Source organism: Protopterus annectens, chromosome 14.part0 (assembly GCF_019279795.1).
Source record: "Protopterus annectens isolate FY-2018-M chromosome 14.part0, PAN1.0, whole genome shotgun sequence".
Taxonomy (NCBI): Eukaryota; Metazoa; Chordata; order Ceratodontiformes; family Protopteridae; genus Protopterus; species Protopterus annectens.
In genome coordinates, this window is record NC_056748.1 from 781,480,822 (window position 1) to 781,498,228 (window position 17,407).

The following is a 17,407-nucleotide window of genomic DNA, read 5'->3' on the forward strand; positions in this document are numbered from 1 at the left end:
AAATATTTCCTTTTGTATAAGCTGTTCTTAAGCAACTTAAATATTTTCTTAGTTTTTTTCACGAGTATGATTCCCTGAGAGCTCTGTGGATCATAGCATGTTTTAAGTTAGTTGCTTGTGAATTGAATGAAGACATAAATATTCCATGTTTTTGTATTTATTATGTTATTTAAGGGTTTATAAAATAATACACTGGGGTGTTACGGACCACTTCAGTTACTAGAAGTCAGAAAAAAATTAACCCTTCTGCTCTTCTTTTCTTACCTAAACAGTTGGAATTCATCTAATTTTAAGAAGTTTTGTCCACTCATATAAAAAGCTGGTATGGGCCATAATTTTGGAAGTTATGATTATATTTATGTTTGACAATTTATCTTAAATCTAGTTGTGGTACTAAACAGCTGAGTAATTAGTCTTAACAATTTTCATTTAGTTAAGAATTCATAAAGTTTATGAAGTCGACGTTATTAGTATCTCATTAAGTCAGTATTTAAACAGTTTATATTCCAGTGATAAGCTGTCTAATGTCGCCTCTCCCTAAACCATTTCTGTCCAATAAAGTGCTATTTTAAAATTCAAAAACTTTAAGGAATTATGGAACTGTCTTGCAGCTCACCCTGTTTCACCAGCCTTTTAAGGCTTATCTAATTCTTAAGTCTTCAGCTGCTTTTGTTACCTGTTTGGGATACACAGATAAACATTTTGAATATAATTTCCCCAGCTGAGCTGTATTGTGGAGATCGCTGTACAAGCATTTTAAAATAGGGATCTCAAACTCCAGTAAGCAAACACAGCAGCTGAGGCCACTACCTGTAAAGCAAAATGATAGGTAATCGAAGTGTGTTGAAGGTTGTAGTGTGGTATATTCCTTCACCCTTAACTGGGCTGATTTGAGAGCTGTTTGAGACCTTAAGGCCATGAGTTTAAGATGCCTACTTTAAAGAGTGATTTGCTCAATTTGTGAATTTTTCATAGTGCATGTGTTACCCCATCAAACCTGGCAGCTTGTTTTTCCCAGCAATGAAAATAAATGCAAGGCTTGAAATCCATTGGATGCAGGTGCCTTATACATTTTTTTGTATTACAAGTCTTTAACTCCTCTTTGAATTACCTCAGCAAAAACTGATTAAGTTAAACATTGATCAGACAAGATTAGATGATTTGTTTTTGGATGTATTTGAAGAATACATCGTTTCAAATTAATGATCAGTTATAATTATCTCTGATTTAACTAAGTACTATGAAATTGCTGGAAGAAACTTTTAGACATGATTAACAACTATACTAGCAGTATTAGACACAAATAATTGTGTTAAAATTAAATCAGAAATGTAAACAAATCTTTTTCTGGGCTGGAAACCAGCTTGATTAGAAATAGTTTTATGTTACGTAAATACAATGCACCACAAACAGAAATTAAATTAGTGGAAGAAATGTTGGACATAGTTTTGTCTTATAATTATTTTACCTTTGACAAGAAAATTTATCTTCAGAAGATTGGTGTAGCCATGGGCTCCCCCTGTGGGGGTAGCTTTGCCAATTTAGTCATGGCCTTTTGGGAGCAAGAAGTGTTGGGTAAGAATGTATATATTATGAGTAAAATTAAATATTATACGCGCTTTTTGGATGATATTTTCATCCTAGTTGAAGGTGATGATATTACGGCCTCTGAATTGGTGTCCTTTTTAAATTCTAGTACTGAATTTTTACATTTCACGTACACCTTCAGCATGGACAGAATAACTTATTTAGATGTTGATTTACGTAAAGATTACAGTAATCAGACTTTTTATGCGAAAATATACAGGAAAGAAACTTATTCCAACACTTTCTTGCATTATAGTAGTAACCACCCGACACACCAAAAGAAATCTGTTGTCAGAGAACAGTTAGTGAGAGCGGTACATATGATTTCAAGGACAGACGATTTTTATGATGAATGTCAATTATTACAGAACATGTTCTTGAGTAGGGGTTATCCTAAAAAAGTTTTGGAGTTAATAGTTAAGGAAGTTATTCATAAAAGAGACTCCGGTTATTATTTTCCTATTCTTGGCTTGAATCCATATCAAACAACAGAATCACATTATACCAACTTGTTTTCTACCAGTTTGGGCTTTATTACCCCATACAGTTCTGATGGTGATACCATTACTTTTATTTTGAATAAAAACTGGAACATGATTAAAATAGATCGAGATATTGGTCATCAATTACCATCTAAACCTAAAATTATCTGGAAAAGGGGTAGAAATTTAAAACAAATATTACAAAGTAATGTACATACATTTGCATCCTTTAACAGAAAAGGCATGTTCCAGTGCAACATGTGTAAATACTGTATACACATGTTTACAGGAGAATCTTTTACCATCAGAGGGGTGTCTTACAAAGTAAGACACAAATTTAATTGTCAATCAAAAGGTGTGATCTATTTAGCTCAGTGTAATCTTTGTCCTGCTTTTTATATTGGCAAAACCGACAGGAAATTACGTGAGCGTGTTTATGAACACTTATATGCCATCAGGACAAAGAAATTAGATAACGCGCTGGCTAAACACATTATAGAAAACACCCATCATACTTTTTCTTTTAAAGCAATTTTCAGATGGAAGAGATGGCCCTGAGCAGGTTTTATTAGAAGTCTTAGAATTATATTGGCAATTGCGTTGTCATGCTTGCGTATTACCAGGACTGAATGAGACATGTTCATTGTATCCTATATTGAAATTAAGGAGTTTACGTAGGTGAATTATTTCAAGCAATTTTTGCTGGTTTAGTTATGTACATATTTATAAATTTTTATATATATTTTCTATCTATTGAAGTTGTTACTTATATTCATACAATTTTAACATGTTTAAAATACATTAGAGTATTATAATAAATCTTTCATGTCTTAGATTTTTTACATATATATATATATTTTTATATTTTTTATGTGTTGTCATTCATGTTTTATATTTATTTTATGCATTTTAGCATTTTATTATACGTTATATTCATTATGCTCCAATTTTATGAGCGCTTAGTTTAGCGACAGCCTTGTTATTTATTGATTATTATACATTTCAAATAATAATAATTATTATATTTTTATATTCATTTATTTTCATATATTTTTAGGTTCTAGTTGAATCGTTATAGTATGTATGTATTATATATATATTGTAATCGGATTTTAGTGCATTTTTTGCACTATTATTATTACGTTTTGCAGTATTTTTACTAGACAGACCATTAGTGTAGCCTTAGTGATTGCATCTGTACAATTTAAAATGTAATATTTATGGTTTAGTAATATTTAGTTACCATCTACGTGTTATCGTTGTTGTTGCCTGTTTTAGATAATGTTGATAGTTGCCTGGTTACGGCGTTCTTTTTTTGGCACCAAAACTGGCTATTTAAATGCTTTTTAAATTGTATTCTGGTTAGTCTGAAGAAGTCCCGCCACTCAGCGGGACGAAAAGCACTTAACTACATGTTATCATAATAAAGATTGTCTGTTCGTTCGAGACATTACCGTGTGGATTATTCATTTGGAGACTGTGCATACGCTTTATTGGAGTTCTTTCCAGTCTAGCATTCATGGTGGAATTATTTATGTGACTGCGTTTTGTAACATCTTTAGCAAATTATACACTTTTTTGGGCGGTCAAGAAGTAGCTGCAGTTTTCGTGGTGCTTTACTTGATTAGAAATCCTGCAGTTTTATTTTGTTGTGTTTTGTGTTAAAGGAATTGTACTGTTGTATTTAGTTATGTACACTTTTTTTGCATGTTACTGTAAGTTTTTTAAGACTTATATAACTTTCTTTGTTAAATCTATTTATATTTTGTTGACTGGTTATATTCTATTTTTAGATTACTATGTTAATTTTTTTTGCAACTAAACAGAACTTTTTTAAAAAAAAGAGTGAGAGTGAAATCAATCTACAAGAGATATTTTCCAAAGGGAACTAGGGAAATGAATATAACTTTTCACTAGTTCAGTTAGAGATTCATAGCTGGACATTTAGTGGGGAAAAGCAGAAAATAGCAGCTCTCCTCATCTGTAGTAGCAGCTGAGTTCATTAAGCTGGTATAGTATGCCTGAAGGTGTGATTTGAGTGAGGTAAAATAAGCAGTATTTTAGAAATCTGCAGTAAGATTCTTCCATAGCTGTGGCCCAGTTTTACTGCAGGCAAGATTGCCAGTAGTACGTAGATGTACCAGAGGTCTACTTAGGATTATAGCATGTGTGTGAAAATTCTGATGAGACTGTTGCTGCTAAATTTGGTAAAGAAGAATGTGTGTGTGTGTGTGTGTGTGTGTGTGTGTGTGTGTGTGTGTGTGTGTGTGTGTGTGTGTGTGCCTGCGTGTGTATAAGCATGTGCATGCATGGTGTGTGCATGTGAGTGTTTGTCTGTACTGGTTAAGTAGGTATGAAGCCTTTTCATAAACTGGCTGGTATTCTTCTTTATTGAGGACAGAGCAGCAAGGAGTAAAAGGACTGGTAAGATGAGAGTAATACATTGCCATGTCGCTTTAAGAGAAGTTTGCACTTTTTTATTGTTGGAAAGTCATCTGTAAGTAAAAAGAAGTAGTGTATGATGTAGAGAAGGTACTGCGGTATTTCTTTACCTAGTGTACTTCTAGAGTTAAGAATCTTTATATGATTCATATTTATTAGCTGATCCATTAAGATCTTAATTGTCTACTTGCTGTGTTAAGTAAAAGTTAAGGTAGAATCAGTTCATGTGCCAAGATATTTGAAAACTGTACGTTTTGATGGTGGCAGTATAAGGTTCCAGAGATTAAGGGGAGACAAGTTGACAAGCCTTTGGGTGCTGTGAAAACTATGGTCTGTGGTAGGTAGTTGTTATTTCCTCTTCTGATGTCCCCAGCATTATACCATTCAGATTTCTTTTAACTCTTGCATTTGGGAGTATACCCACTGTAAGATCATACAGTAAACTAAAAGGGCAGATCCATCCCTTTTGACTCCATTTCTTTTCTGACACTAACGGAGTTCTGATTTCACTTTTAATATTTGTTGCAGGATATGTTTGTGAGGTTACTGCTAGTTAGATACAAAGTCCACAGATTTTCTAAGCAGTTAGAGGGACGTAGTTACAGTTTGATTTAAACACGCCAATTATTTTTACTTTATATGTAGGTTTAGGCTTTCATAGCTTGTTTAGTCTTCCATAAGAGCATTGTTGGTTCACCTTTTTTGGCCTCATTCATGGACTCCAGTAAAATACAGAGTAGGGTGCACAGTATATTTTTTTCATAGTCAGGCTTCCTCTAACAGTCTTGTGTCATCATGCACCTAGGGACATTCAATTGATGAAAAAGATCAGCCCAGGGGATAGATGTCTGCTGTCAGCTAATTCTAGTCGTATTATGAATTCCTGCAGCAATGATTTTATTAGTGCAGCGTTTCTTTATTAGCTTACATTTGTTAACCAGGATTTTCTAAATGTGAAGGCACATTTTCAGTGGAGTCCTGCAAAAAAAAGCTAGACAGTTAAAGACAATACAATGTACTATAAGTCATCATTTAAATTACCTATGTGTCATTTACAAGCTGTATAAAATAAGCATCATCATGGAGATAATATATTATATACAGGTATGAACATGTAAGAAAATCAAACTGATTATGTAATAAATGAAAAGCTTTCAAAGGTTAAGGCAGTAACATAATAATTGTGTCTGTTTAATAATAATTTATTTATTTAGTTATTTATTTATTTATTTTACATTTGCTTACTGGGATAGTCCGACTGGATACATGTCCATTTTCAGCGGAGGCCTGGGGAGAAAAGCTCCACATAGACAAACTTACATAGATTACACAAGGTGATTATATACAATGGGTTAGTAGTGTTCCCTAGTAGGGACTCACAATTCTCATGGACAGACAATTAAAAGTAAGAGACAACAGATTGGAAGCAAAGTTTGGTGATGTAGTTACAAGTTGTGATAATTGCAGAATATGCTTTTAGTTTATAACTTAATCAGGGTTGGTACATGGGCATAGCCAATTCACTTTGAGATACTGTTTGAGGTTTTTTTTTAAGAGACTTTTGGAAGATTGTATGGTTATACAGTTTGGCAATGAATTCCAGGTTTTGCCACTGAAGTTGGCAAACAGGGATTCACCAGCAGAGTTATTAGCTTTGTGGGTTTGGACCAGTAGTTTATCAGCTGACCGTAGGGATCTTAGGTTGCTATATGGCTTAATAATATTTTTAAGTGAGGGGGTATCCTCAGAGTGGTACAAAATTTTGTGCGCAATTAAGAGTTGATTGAATTGAATTAAGCTGGGCAGTTCTAGCCACTCTAGTTGTTTAAGGTTCTGGCAGTGGTGGGTTCTATAGGTGGAGCCAGTGGCGAATCTGGCAATATGATTGCAGCTATGGGACAGCTTACCTAGTTCGGGTTTGTTGAGGTTTGAGAGTACAGGCGAGGCATATAAAAGAGTAGAGAGTAGGTGTGATCGGGCAATTGCAATCCTAGCCAGTGGCGTTAAAAATGTCTTGTTTCTATACAGTGATCCAAGCTTCTTATTGATGGTCTCTATGGTTTTGTAGGTCAAATTTGAGATTATTGTCTATGATAACCCCTAGCAGTTTGGTGTGATTATCTGGGGAAATAGTGGTACCATTGTTAGATGTGACAGAGAATGAAAGTGTGGTGGATCTACTAGTGGGAGAGAGGATTAGAAGTTTAGTTTTATTGAGGTTCAGAAGTAGGCGTTGATTGGTCTATGAACAAAAGCTGTATAGAAGATTTTCACTGAGCCAAAAACATTGAATACTGTGCAGGAACATACAATGAAATGTTTTTTTTTAGTAGTAGGATGAATTGGAGATGAGAACAACATGAGAAAATGCAATGTGAAGTACTCTCATTATCTTAAAGCAGCTGAATGATACCTCATAGACCTGATGCATGGTAGCAGGCTCCAAAGCAAATTTGATTAATTTTATTATAATAACTATCTACAAATTAAGCTTTACAGTTCTAGAAGAAAATATGTTATGCTTAGCTTACTGAAAACTGCTTACATGACATATTTTTCTTTATGCACCAACATATACAAGATTACAGTAGATTATTCTATTTTTTGTCTGACACTGGATTCTTTTGTTTAAAAGTACTTCATCGATTGCAGCATTCCTACTGTACTTTTTTCTAAACTCCATGTGATGGGAAGATGTGTTCTTTTATAGTATTAAATATATTTCTATTAATATTTTATGTTTTCTTATAAATATGTTTCTGTTAATAACTTTCTAGTTAATCGTGAAGAAGAACTCAAAACAATTGAGCAAGAGGTGTGTGAGCTAAAAAAAGCAATGGATCTGAGTGTTGTACGGCTCATGTTTACTGCTTATCTGCCAGACAGCTGTGGGCGTTTTACTCTACCATTGAAGCCGGTCATATCTGATCCTATCCATGACAGCAGTAAGTGGAGTGCTGCCGCTCTTATATAATTATTATTATTGTCATTATTTAGTTCTTTATTAACTGAATTTTGTCATAAGTTCAAACTAATATGAGACTGTTTTTCAGCCTTGTCATACCTTTCATTACACATACAATGCAGTTCTCCTGACATCTGAAGGCTTAGCATGAGGGTGGCTTTGGGTACAACTCAGATGTGCAGCTGGGTGCATTTCTAACCTCATTAGATGACAATTTACCATTCATCATGTGTTACAATGTATATATAGCATATATAGCATTTTCATGTCATTTATGGCATTACTAGTCATTGTGCCAAGATACTAGCTTTCAGTAATGAAAAACTATTTATCTGATTTTCAGTGTGTGTTCCCTTTATAAACAGTAGGTGTGGGGCAATTTATGTAAATTGATATTAAGTCTAGAATTTGCTAATTATTTCTTTCAGCATTATATCAGCTTTCTTAGTAGAATTAAGTTTGCTATATTAATATAACCTTCCATGTCATGCCTGAAAGTAGTCATGTATTTGCTCTGCATCCCTTCTTTTTAAGAAGAAGGAATAGATAGGGTAAAGAAGTAAAATCCAGCAACATAACCAGCAGATGTCATGGCTAAGCATGCCACTGTCTTGGGCTTCCAAGATGGCTGCACCCTGATCAACAGCTTAGCTTCAGCTCTCCCTGTGTGGAAAAAAAAATAAACTGAGAGATAAGGGCACAAACTGTGACTCTCAGTAAATTCATTTACTGACTAGTAAGTGTACTGCCTGGATGCCAGTAAAGAGGAAACTAGGAGAGCCTGAAAAAAATCAACTAGAAAAGGTGAAGAGAAAACTCTTTCTCCTGCAGCTGTTCAGCAAAAAGCAATCCAACTTTGGTGTAATACATGGCTTCCAGCATTCTTGAGGAAAGAATAAGTCTGATTTGCTCAGAGATGATTAAAATAAATGAAACGTTGATGGGGCATATCAAATAAAATAACAAAAGGCTGTAAGAAGTAGAAAAGCTCAATCAGACTCTATCATAGACTGCTGTGAGAGAAAGGGTAGTTTGTTTTTGCTTTCTTTTAATTTGGATTGTTTCACTGCCTTCTTCTATTTTGTATATTGTGGTGTATTTTCTTTACACTGTGTTTTACATGTATTCTGATTTAAATTGTAAACGTAAACAAGGAAATAGACCATTGATGTGTCTCTTTTTTTCCCAAAACACCTTTATTAAATTATCACTTGTGACAGGCAAATTTACATTCATATAAAAGTAAACAAACAATAGTAACATAACAAACATTATACGTCACATAAATTTCTATAGCTGTGTCTCTTGTGTGCCACACAGAAATTAGAGTAAGTTAATTACTTGTGAAATGAACATGGAGCTAGGAATTAAACGTTCTGTTAAAGGGGCAAAATAAAACATTTCAAGGCTTTACTGGAAAAGCTCAGTCAGCCTTGCCATAGACTGCTGTGAGGGAAAGGTTCGTTTGTTTTTGCTTTTTGTAATTTGTATTGCTTCATTGCGTTCTATTTTGTATATTGTAGTGCATTTTCAGTACACTGTGTTTTACTTATATCTGCACATTTAAACTAGGATGGAAACCACAGCTGTGTGTTTTGTGAGTCACACAGAAATTCGAATAGGCCAGTTAACTTTAATTACTTGTGACTTGAGGGTGGAGCTAGGAAGTAAACCTTCCATAGAGCTGGTGTGTTATTAAACTGACCTGCCTCAGTAGTTGCCTGCTGCTTATGTTTATTTGACCACATATTTCATTCCCTCTCTTCTTTCATTGACTGTTGCCAGTAAGCACACAATTATTTTGTGAAATCATTTCTCTTCAGCTATTTAGATTTATTGACCATCCAACTGTTCCATAAAGCCAGAATACTAAGTGCTCACCCCCTTCCAATCTATCTTGCTGTTTTAAAATCACTGGCTCTTCCCTTAGATTGCTAAAGCTTGAGTTACCTCCTCTTTCATACTAGAACTGCTTAGTGCACATTGCAGGTCTTAGGATAATAACCAATTTTCTCCATTTTATGTTTAAAATCTGTAGCATCTAACACAATACCGTATTCATGGGTGACTGTAATTACTCTGCCATCAACTTGGAATCATACACAACAATGTACTTGCACGCACAGAGATTTCTGGATTTTGTAAACACAAACTCCCTGGATCAGATTGTCAGTATGCCGACAAGGGGCACAAACATACTGGGTCTGGTCTGATATGGGACAGTGCTGCACACCCCTAAGTGTAATGTCTTTGCTAGTAAGGTTAGACCACAAAATGGTCTCCTTTGAAGAAATAAATAAAACCCATAACCCCAGCTAATCCTAGAATGTTCAGGAATTACTACAAAGCTAACTTCCTATTATTAAGTGATAACCTGGCAAAATTAAATGCCCTCATAAACTCTGAGAACACTGCTGCCTATGCAGAACTGTTTATAGAAACCCTATATAAGCATGTGAATAGCTGCATAGAGGCAGTTGTATCCACCAGGAAGAAATTAATTTCTAACTCAAAAAACAAGCCACCCTGGTGGAATCAAAACATTAATAGGCTGTATTGTTATAGAAGGAAGAAAGTCATAGCAAAAATTAGGAGCTGTATTGCCCAGCCTGATAAAAGCACTCTCATCAAACTAAGCAAATAAGTCAGAAGACAAGTACAGTCTACCAGAGCCATATATGAGGTAAATTTAGCCTCCCAGGCCAGGAACAACCACAAAGCATTTTTTAGCTATGTCCGCAACCTCAAAGGTAATACTCAGTTGTATGCAGAGCTCATTGTAAATGGAGCTACCTGTACAGAGCTGATACTATGGCAATTCTACTGGCAGACAAATTCAGATTTAACTTTACCCCTCTCTTCTCCTCAACATCCCCTCAGGAAATACATGAAATATAACTCCTGCTACTATTACTAGAGAACAGGTCCTCAATGCTCTCTCTAAGGCCAAGAACACTTCATTGATGGGACCAGACAATATCCCAGGATGCCTTCTAAATAGCATTAACCATGACCTATCTGGCCCACTGGAATTGCTTTTTAACTGTAGCCTCCACACAGGCTTTATGCCTCATGAGTGGAGAGCAGCAACAGTTGTCCCTCTCCACAAAGTTGGACCATCTGCAGAACAGGCTAAGCAGGAAAGAAAAAAATTTGTTCAACAAAAAGTGAGCCATCAAGCAGAAGTGGACTCTGCTTCTCATTCTTCTGTTAATAAGGCTCATAGAAAGCCTTTGCCAGTGAAACATTTTCCAGTGTTTCAAAGGAAAATGCTTGAGAGACAGACAGAAACACAGGAGTTATCTAGAAGAATCAAGAGTACCTTGGAATTGTAGCATAGCCTGGAGTTGGGAGATGAGGATGAACACCAAGAAGGACAGTGACACAGAAATTAGTAAATACATGTGGGATTACAAAGCAGCAATTGCATTTGTGAACTGTGGCTATACAAGAAAGAGTGGAATGAATGGACTTTTGTTAACTTTGTTAAACTTGTGGGAGACTGAAAGACTTTTGCACCACTACATGTATCTAATGCTTGGAATTACACTAAGGGGAAGGAAAGATGAAAGAAAAAGGTAACTGAAATTAAAACAGTTTCTGTCCTTAACAGTATTTCCATAAAATATTCAATGGTATAAATTACAAGTTGCATCATCAGATATTTTTGTATGTTTTCTTTTTTTCTTTTTATTAATATGAAATGTAGTCATTATAATGCAAAAAGGCTGGACAAAATAATGTTTAGGTTAACAGACTATAATCTTGGGTTGTTGAGGTAGGAGATGGGATGTAAATGTGCACGTCATAATACATGTAGAGCTAATATATGGTTTCTTACTTACCTACTTGCATGGGTGAATGCTTGGATTAAGACCCTTGGCTTAATCTAATAAATAGCTTTAAATGGAAACAAGTAAATAAGAGAACACTGAATGTAATGAGAAGTTGTCCTTCAGCAGTAAATGTTCAGCATGACCCTATAAGCCTGCAGCTGAGGGCTACATTTTTTTCTTATTTTTTCATGGAGACAAGTGGAGTATAGGTTAATAAAAAGCCAGAGCATTGGTTTCCTTAAGGCTGAAAGTTAATGTTTTTGGAATGCTTGCAAGTTGTTTTTCACATCTAGGAGGAGAATAAAGATAAAACAAGAACAGACATCAAATAGTGTAGGAGCATAAGTGTTGACATGCGTCTTAGTATGGATAACCTTAACTTTAAGTTAGATAATAGCTGTGCATGCAGTTGGCTGCTTGGGGCATTTGTTCCTGTTGGGAGGTTAAGCTGCATTATTTGAGGATGTACATAGTTTTGTCTGTGTGTATTAAGTTAATATGCTGTAGGGGTACTCTAACTGTGTACTTTTATTTGTTTGAGGGTTTTCATTAAAACAAAACATGTGCCTGTGGAAAAAACTCTTTGAAGTCTCTTGGAGTATAAAAATACCTATGCAAATGCTTTCAAGCAAAAATATTAAATCTTCTAGACTTTGTTATATATTTGGGAGCCATACATATGTCCTCCCATTGTTTCCATTTGAATTGCTTATTCAATCTCTCTTCCCAATATTTTAACCTTTTCTGATTCATCTCTGTAGTTATTGTGCAGTATTTTATACGTCCTACTAATTATCCTTTTTCAACAGCAACTTCTGCTCTAGCTTCATCTAGAAACTCTACTAAGGCAGGTCTTTCAATTAGGATTCCCCTACTGCTTGTTCTTTGCCTATACACTGATATCAATCCTGGATAGGGAGGGCAGTCTCTAGCCTGCAGTCCAGATGTCTTCCTGGCCTCTTCCTGCTGTATTACATTTCCCTCTCTAGTTATTTGCTCCCAATAAAATGGATCCTTTGCCAGTTTTCTCCAGTAAATTCCAGCCCCCTCTTGTCTATTCTCTGTGCTCCTAATTTCAGTCATCCCTATCTGCATCTCATATGTTTTATAGTTATTGTACAGCATTTTATATAGGGAAGGCAGTCTCTAGCCTGCAGTCCAAATGTCTCCTTAGACTCTTCGTATTCTGTTACCTTTTCCTCTTTAGTTATTTGCTTCTAACCTTGGTTCCTTTGCCAGTTTTCTCCAGTACATTCCAGCCCCCTCTTGCTTATTCTCTGTACTCCTAATTGCAGTCACTTGTCTCTATTCTCATGTTGGCTTAGTTGTTAGAATACCTGTGCTACTGTATGAATAGGATATTCTGGGTCTGTATTACCAGAGCGAAAGTCCGTTTGAGCAAATACCTAAACACTGACACGTATTGCGTGACCCGTGAGAATACCGAACGCACTAAACCATGAAATTTTAAATCTTGAACTGTCATAGTCGGCCAACCCCACCACCCGCTACATACTACCTACCCAAACAAATAAATAAACCACATACATACACTAACCAAACCCTACTTCTAATTGTAAAGTAAAGCACCAAAACCCTACTTCTAACCCTACACTAAACCCCACATACACAACTATTTAAGCAGTATCCTTAACCCCTCCCTAACCCTAAGGTCCGTAACTACCACACACTTCCCCTACGAAAATATACACAAACAAAATAAATAATCCACATACATACATTTAACAAAACCCTACTTCTAACCCTACACTAAATCTTACATACATTACCTATGTATGCACATACCTTAACCCACACCCTAACCCTAAGGTCTGTAACTGTTGCACACTTACCTTATGGAACTATACCACAGATGGGCCAACCATGGTAATTCGACATTTCCAAATTCGTGGTTTTTGATATTCGCTGTAATGCTGGTTCACACAGTATGTGTCGACATTCACAAATTCGCTTAAACGGACTTTCGCTCTCGTAATAGGTACCTGATATTCTGTATGGCTGTTGTTATTCTCCTTAAGGATCTGCATCCAAAATCCCACTCTTTCTTTACTCCTTGAATTTCCCCTCATCTCTGCTTCATCTCTATCCATTTCTACGTTGAATTAAATACTTCCATTTTATAACATTCTTATAAATATGAGTATTTCTGAACCAGTTCATGTGTGGGTACATAGTTTACTTGTTTTGTCTTCATTAATTTTGTGTTCTGAGAAGACTTTAAACTGTCTCAGAATGTTCCACAACTCTAAGATGTCTTTTTTTGGTTTTATTAGGTACAAAACAATATCATTTGCAAATAAAGGCAACTGTTCTTGTTTATCATGCCAATTATATCCTTGAGTTTCTGAGTCCCTTAGTTTCTTTGTGAATGGTTGTAAATATAATGCAAATAACAAAAGGGAACAAGGCCACCCCTGCCTGGTTCCTCTCTTCATGTACACCTTATCAGAGAGGAACCCTTCCACTTTAATTTTTGCCTCTGATCCCTCGTATAGCGTTCTTCTTCTTTCGGCTTTTCCCGGTTAGGGGTCGCCACAGCAGATCACCTGTCCACTCATGATTGGCAGTGGAGTTTTACAGTGTCGAGTTGCCAGCCTGGCACCCAACCTTCCACAGAAGGCACACACACGCACAATTAACTTTATTATTGTATCAGGGAATGCAGATGCTTCCACTGCCCTACTCATAAAATCTCAGCTTATTCTGTTGGGTGATTTCTCTGCATCAAGACCCATAAACATCAGTGGTATTTTCTTACATTCTGCCTCCCTCCTGATCATTGTTTTGTTAATGTTGTCAAATGCAAATGTTTTCTTCCCCTCCACAAAACCACACCAATACATATCTGTCAATTTTGGCAACACCTTTGCCATTCTTTTAGCTATTGTAGTCATAAACACTGTGCAATCATGATTTAAAATTGAAATGGGCTATATGAAGCTTGGTCTGATGGGTCTTTACTGTCTTTAGGTGTTACAGCCAACACAGCTTTCTTCCAATATGTTGTCGCTTCCCTTCCTTTTAAAATACTGTTAAAACATTTTAGATCATTATTACTTTCTTCCCTTCTAGCTTCCAAACTTCCACAAGAATACTATGTATTCCTGGAGACTTTCCTGCAGATTGATTATACATCAGCATTTTTATATAATTTCTTCCTATCTTAACTGTTAATTGTTGAGCCTTATTTACCTCTAATATTGGCATACCTTCTATAGATATTTCCATTTGTATTTTTTCTTGATTTTCACATTCATCTGTTTTTTACAAATGTTCATAAATTTTCTGAAATACTCTTAATACCTTTACAGGATCTCTGGTTATCTTTCTTGTTATTAGCTCCCTAAGTTTAGCAAAAGACCTTTATACTTTTTGTTGCCCAAGGCGTTGTGCTAACAGTTTTTGTGCTCTGGAGTTATTAACAAAAACAGCTGCTGAACAGTGATCTTTCTAAACTTGTGCATTTTACCCAGATACTCCCTTATTTTCTCTTTGGCACTCTGCATTTGCACCTGTTCTTGTTCTGTGAGATCCTCCTTATTCTGCAATACTTTAAACTTCATCAGCTTCTCTAAATAATTCTTGTTAAGTCTTAACCATATCGCTTTTTCTTTTAGTTCTACCCTATTTTTAAACTTCACTTTCATTTTATCCCACTCACTGGCTATAACTTCTAATAAAATTTCTATCTTCCCTCATAACCCTGAATAATTTCCACTACCAATTCCTTAAATTCTTGTCTTTAACAGGTAGGTGGGGAAGCACCAGTGACTCATTTGTACTTCATTATCCTGCATTTTTATTTTGGATGTTATTGGTACATGATCTGAACTAGTTATTGGATGTGTGTCTAAGCTTTTAATTAAATGCATATACACCTGTGGAATGTAATTTCTAGCCTAGTTATTATACCTTGGGAGTAATATGTAAATAGTCTCTGCATTCCTACTGCTTATTTCACATCTTCCATACCAAATATTTTTATAAATTTCTTCAGAAATGTATGCTTGTTCATTATATTTTCCCCTCTAGGTCCCCTAGATACAGACTCACTGTTGCACATCAAGTTCCATTATCCAGCTATAAGTAATATTTCCTGCTGAAACCTGATTATTTTTCCCAAAGTTTTCTTAATATCCATAATAGCAGTTTTAGGTGGAGTATAAATACATGCTAGTGTAATCCTTCTCCTTTGCCAGTAGCACCTTACTACCACAAATTTACCATTACTATCTTTTTTGCCCTCTTCTTTCACTATTGGAGCTCCTCTAGCAATTAACATACATACTTCCCTTTTGCGTTGTCCATGATATTTTGCTGAATATCCCCCCTGAAATGTTTACTTTATCAGATTCACTTGCTCACTTATTTACAAGTATGTCTCCTGCCTCATTGCTATTTGCACTCTGCATTTCTTATTATACCTTATTGTCTATACCTATGAAGCCATTAATGTTCCAGAATTATATGTTTAGTATAGCCATTATGATTCAACGTTATTATTCCCACCTATTATATATGACAGCTTTTTTAAAAATCTTTTCCCAGCTTTTATGTAACATGCACCCACTAACATTTTGCAGGTTGATGCTTTATATAGTTGTTTCTTGTCACCTCCATTTCAGCTTATTTCACATTTTTCAAAGACTTTTAGTTTTAATGGAAACCCTCAAAACATAGACCCCCAAAGCACCCTCAGAACCTATTGACCTAAAAGAAACACACAGGATGATATACATATTCAAATAATGAATTTTAAATCTCCTGACAAGAACAGTTTTCCAGAATCAACAGCTGCACCCGCAGGCATTAACTAACCTAAAATTAAGGTTATCCATGCTAAAGTACATGTTACAGCCTGTGCAATTTCTGTCTGTTCTTGTCTTATCTTTATTTCCCTCTAAACATGAAAAACAACATATATACTTTCAGAAAACATTAACTTTTAGCCTTAAGAAAAAGTACATTGGCAATCTTTAAATAAAACTAAATTATACATTGTTCTAGTAAATGCATTGAAGTATTAATGTACCAGAAAAGCTGCTATGTGTATTCAGGTCTAATAATCTCAAAGTTTATTATTTTTACTCAGCTGTTTGTCCTTATACTTTTTAATTTTATGTTTCTCTCAGTAAACAAATTCCAGACCTCTCGATTTATTGCCTTCACCTTTAATCAGCTTCTTTCCATGGAAACATAAGAACAGACTGTACTTCTCAACTAACACTGAACATTTATTCGCTTAAAGGAAAACTGTTCATTACATTGTAGTCTTTCATTAGAAATAAACACTATCTTAAACAAAAAACTTGTCATTAGGTTAAGTCAAGGACATTAATCCAGAAATTCACCTATGCAAAAGTAAAAGAAAACATTTCAACTCTACATATATTATACTCAGTAGGGTGGCACAGAGGTGCAGTGGATAGCATTGTTGCTGCACAGCAAGAGACTCCCTGGCTTGATTCGCAGCTGGGATGCCTTCTGTGTGGAGTCTGCATGTCCTCCCTGTGTACGCATGTTTTTTCTCTGAGTGCTTTGGTTTCCTCCCGCATTTCAAAGACATGTGGTAGGTAGATTGGAAACTCCAAAATTGGCCATAGGTGTGAGTATGCATCTGAATGTGTGGTGTGGAAGAACAACTGTGTCAGGGCTAGCACCCAGTGGTGTAAACCTTGGATCTATATGAGTGTCATTGTTGAAGTTACACTCCAGTCTGAAGTGAAACAATGGGAAAAGGGGTTGTGGACTGATGGATGGATATATTTGTTTATTTATTTTAATTTTACATTTGTTAATCTGGTAGTATCTGGCTGGGCAAGTAGCCCATTTTCAATGGAGACCCGGGGAGAAAAGCTCCATAACAATAGTACAAAAAAGATTACAAAATATTACAAAGCTTTTCAAAGAATATACAAAAAGTTTAACAGTTGCCTTACGGTCACAATTTACAAAAAGAGAATGTAAAGAGACCATTACATTTCCTAAGCCTTACTACAGACAGTAATATGAAACTGATTAGATGCATAACTAAAAAAAACATTGTGGTATTTACATTTGGTAGAAGTAAGACA

The 17,407-nt window shown here is 35.4% G+C and overlaps 1 protein-coding gene across 3 annotated transcripts in view; it reads left to right on the top strand.

The window, feature by feature from the left end:
* The window catches only part of NFKB2 (nuclear factor kappa B subunit 2), a 396,915-nt gene that overhangs the window by 220,725 nt on the left and 158,783 nt on the right, over positions 1-17,407 (top strand). For all 3 annotated transcript variants that reach the window (XM_044056528.1, XM_044056530.1, XM_044056529.1), the window contains one exon: positions 7,289-7,456. In XM_044056528.1, the coding sequence (XP_043912463.1) occupies positions 7,289-7,456 (168 nt within the window). The remainder of the gene's footprint in view (positions 1-7,288; positions 7,457-17,407) is intronic.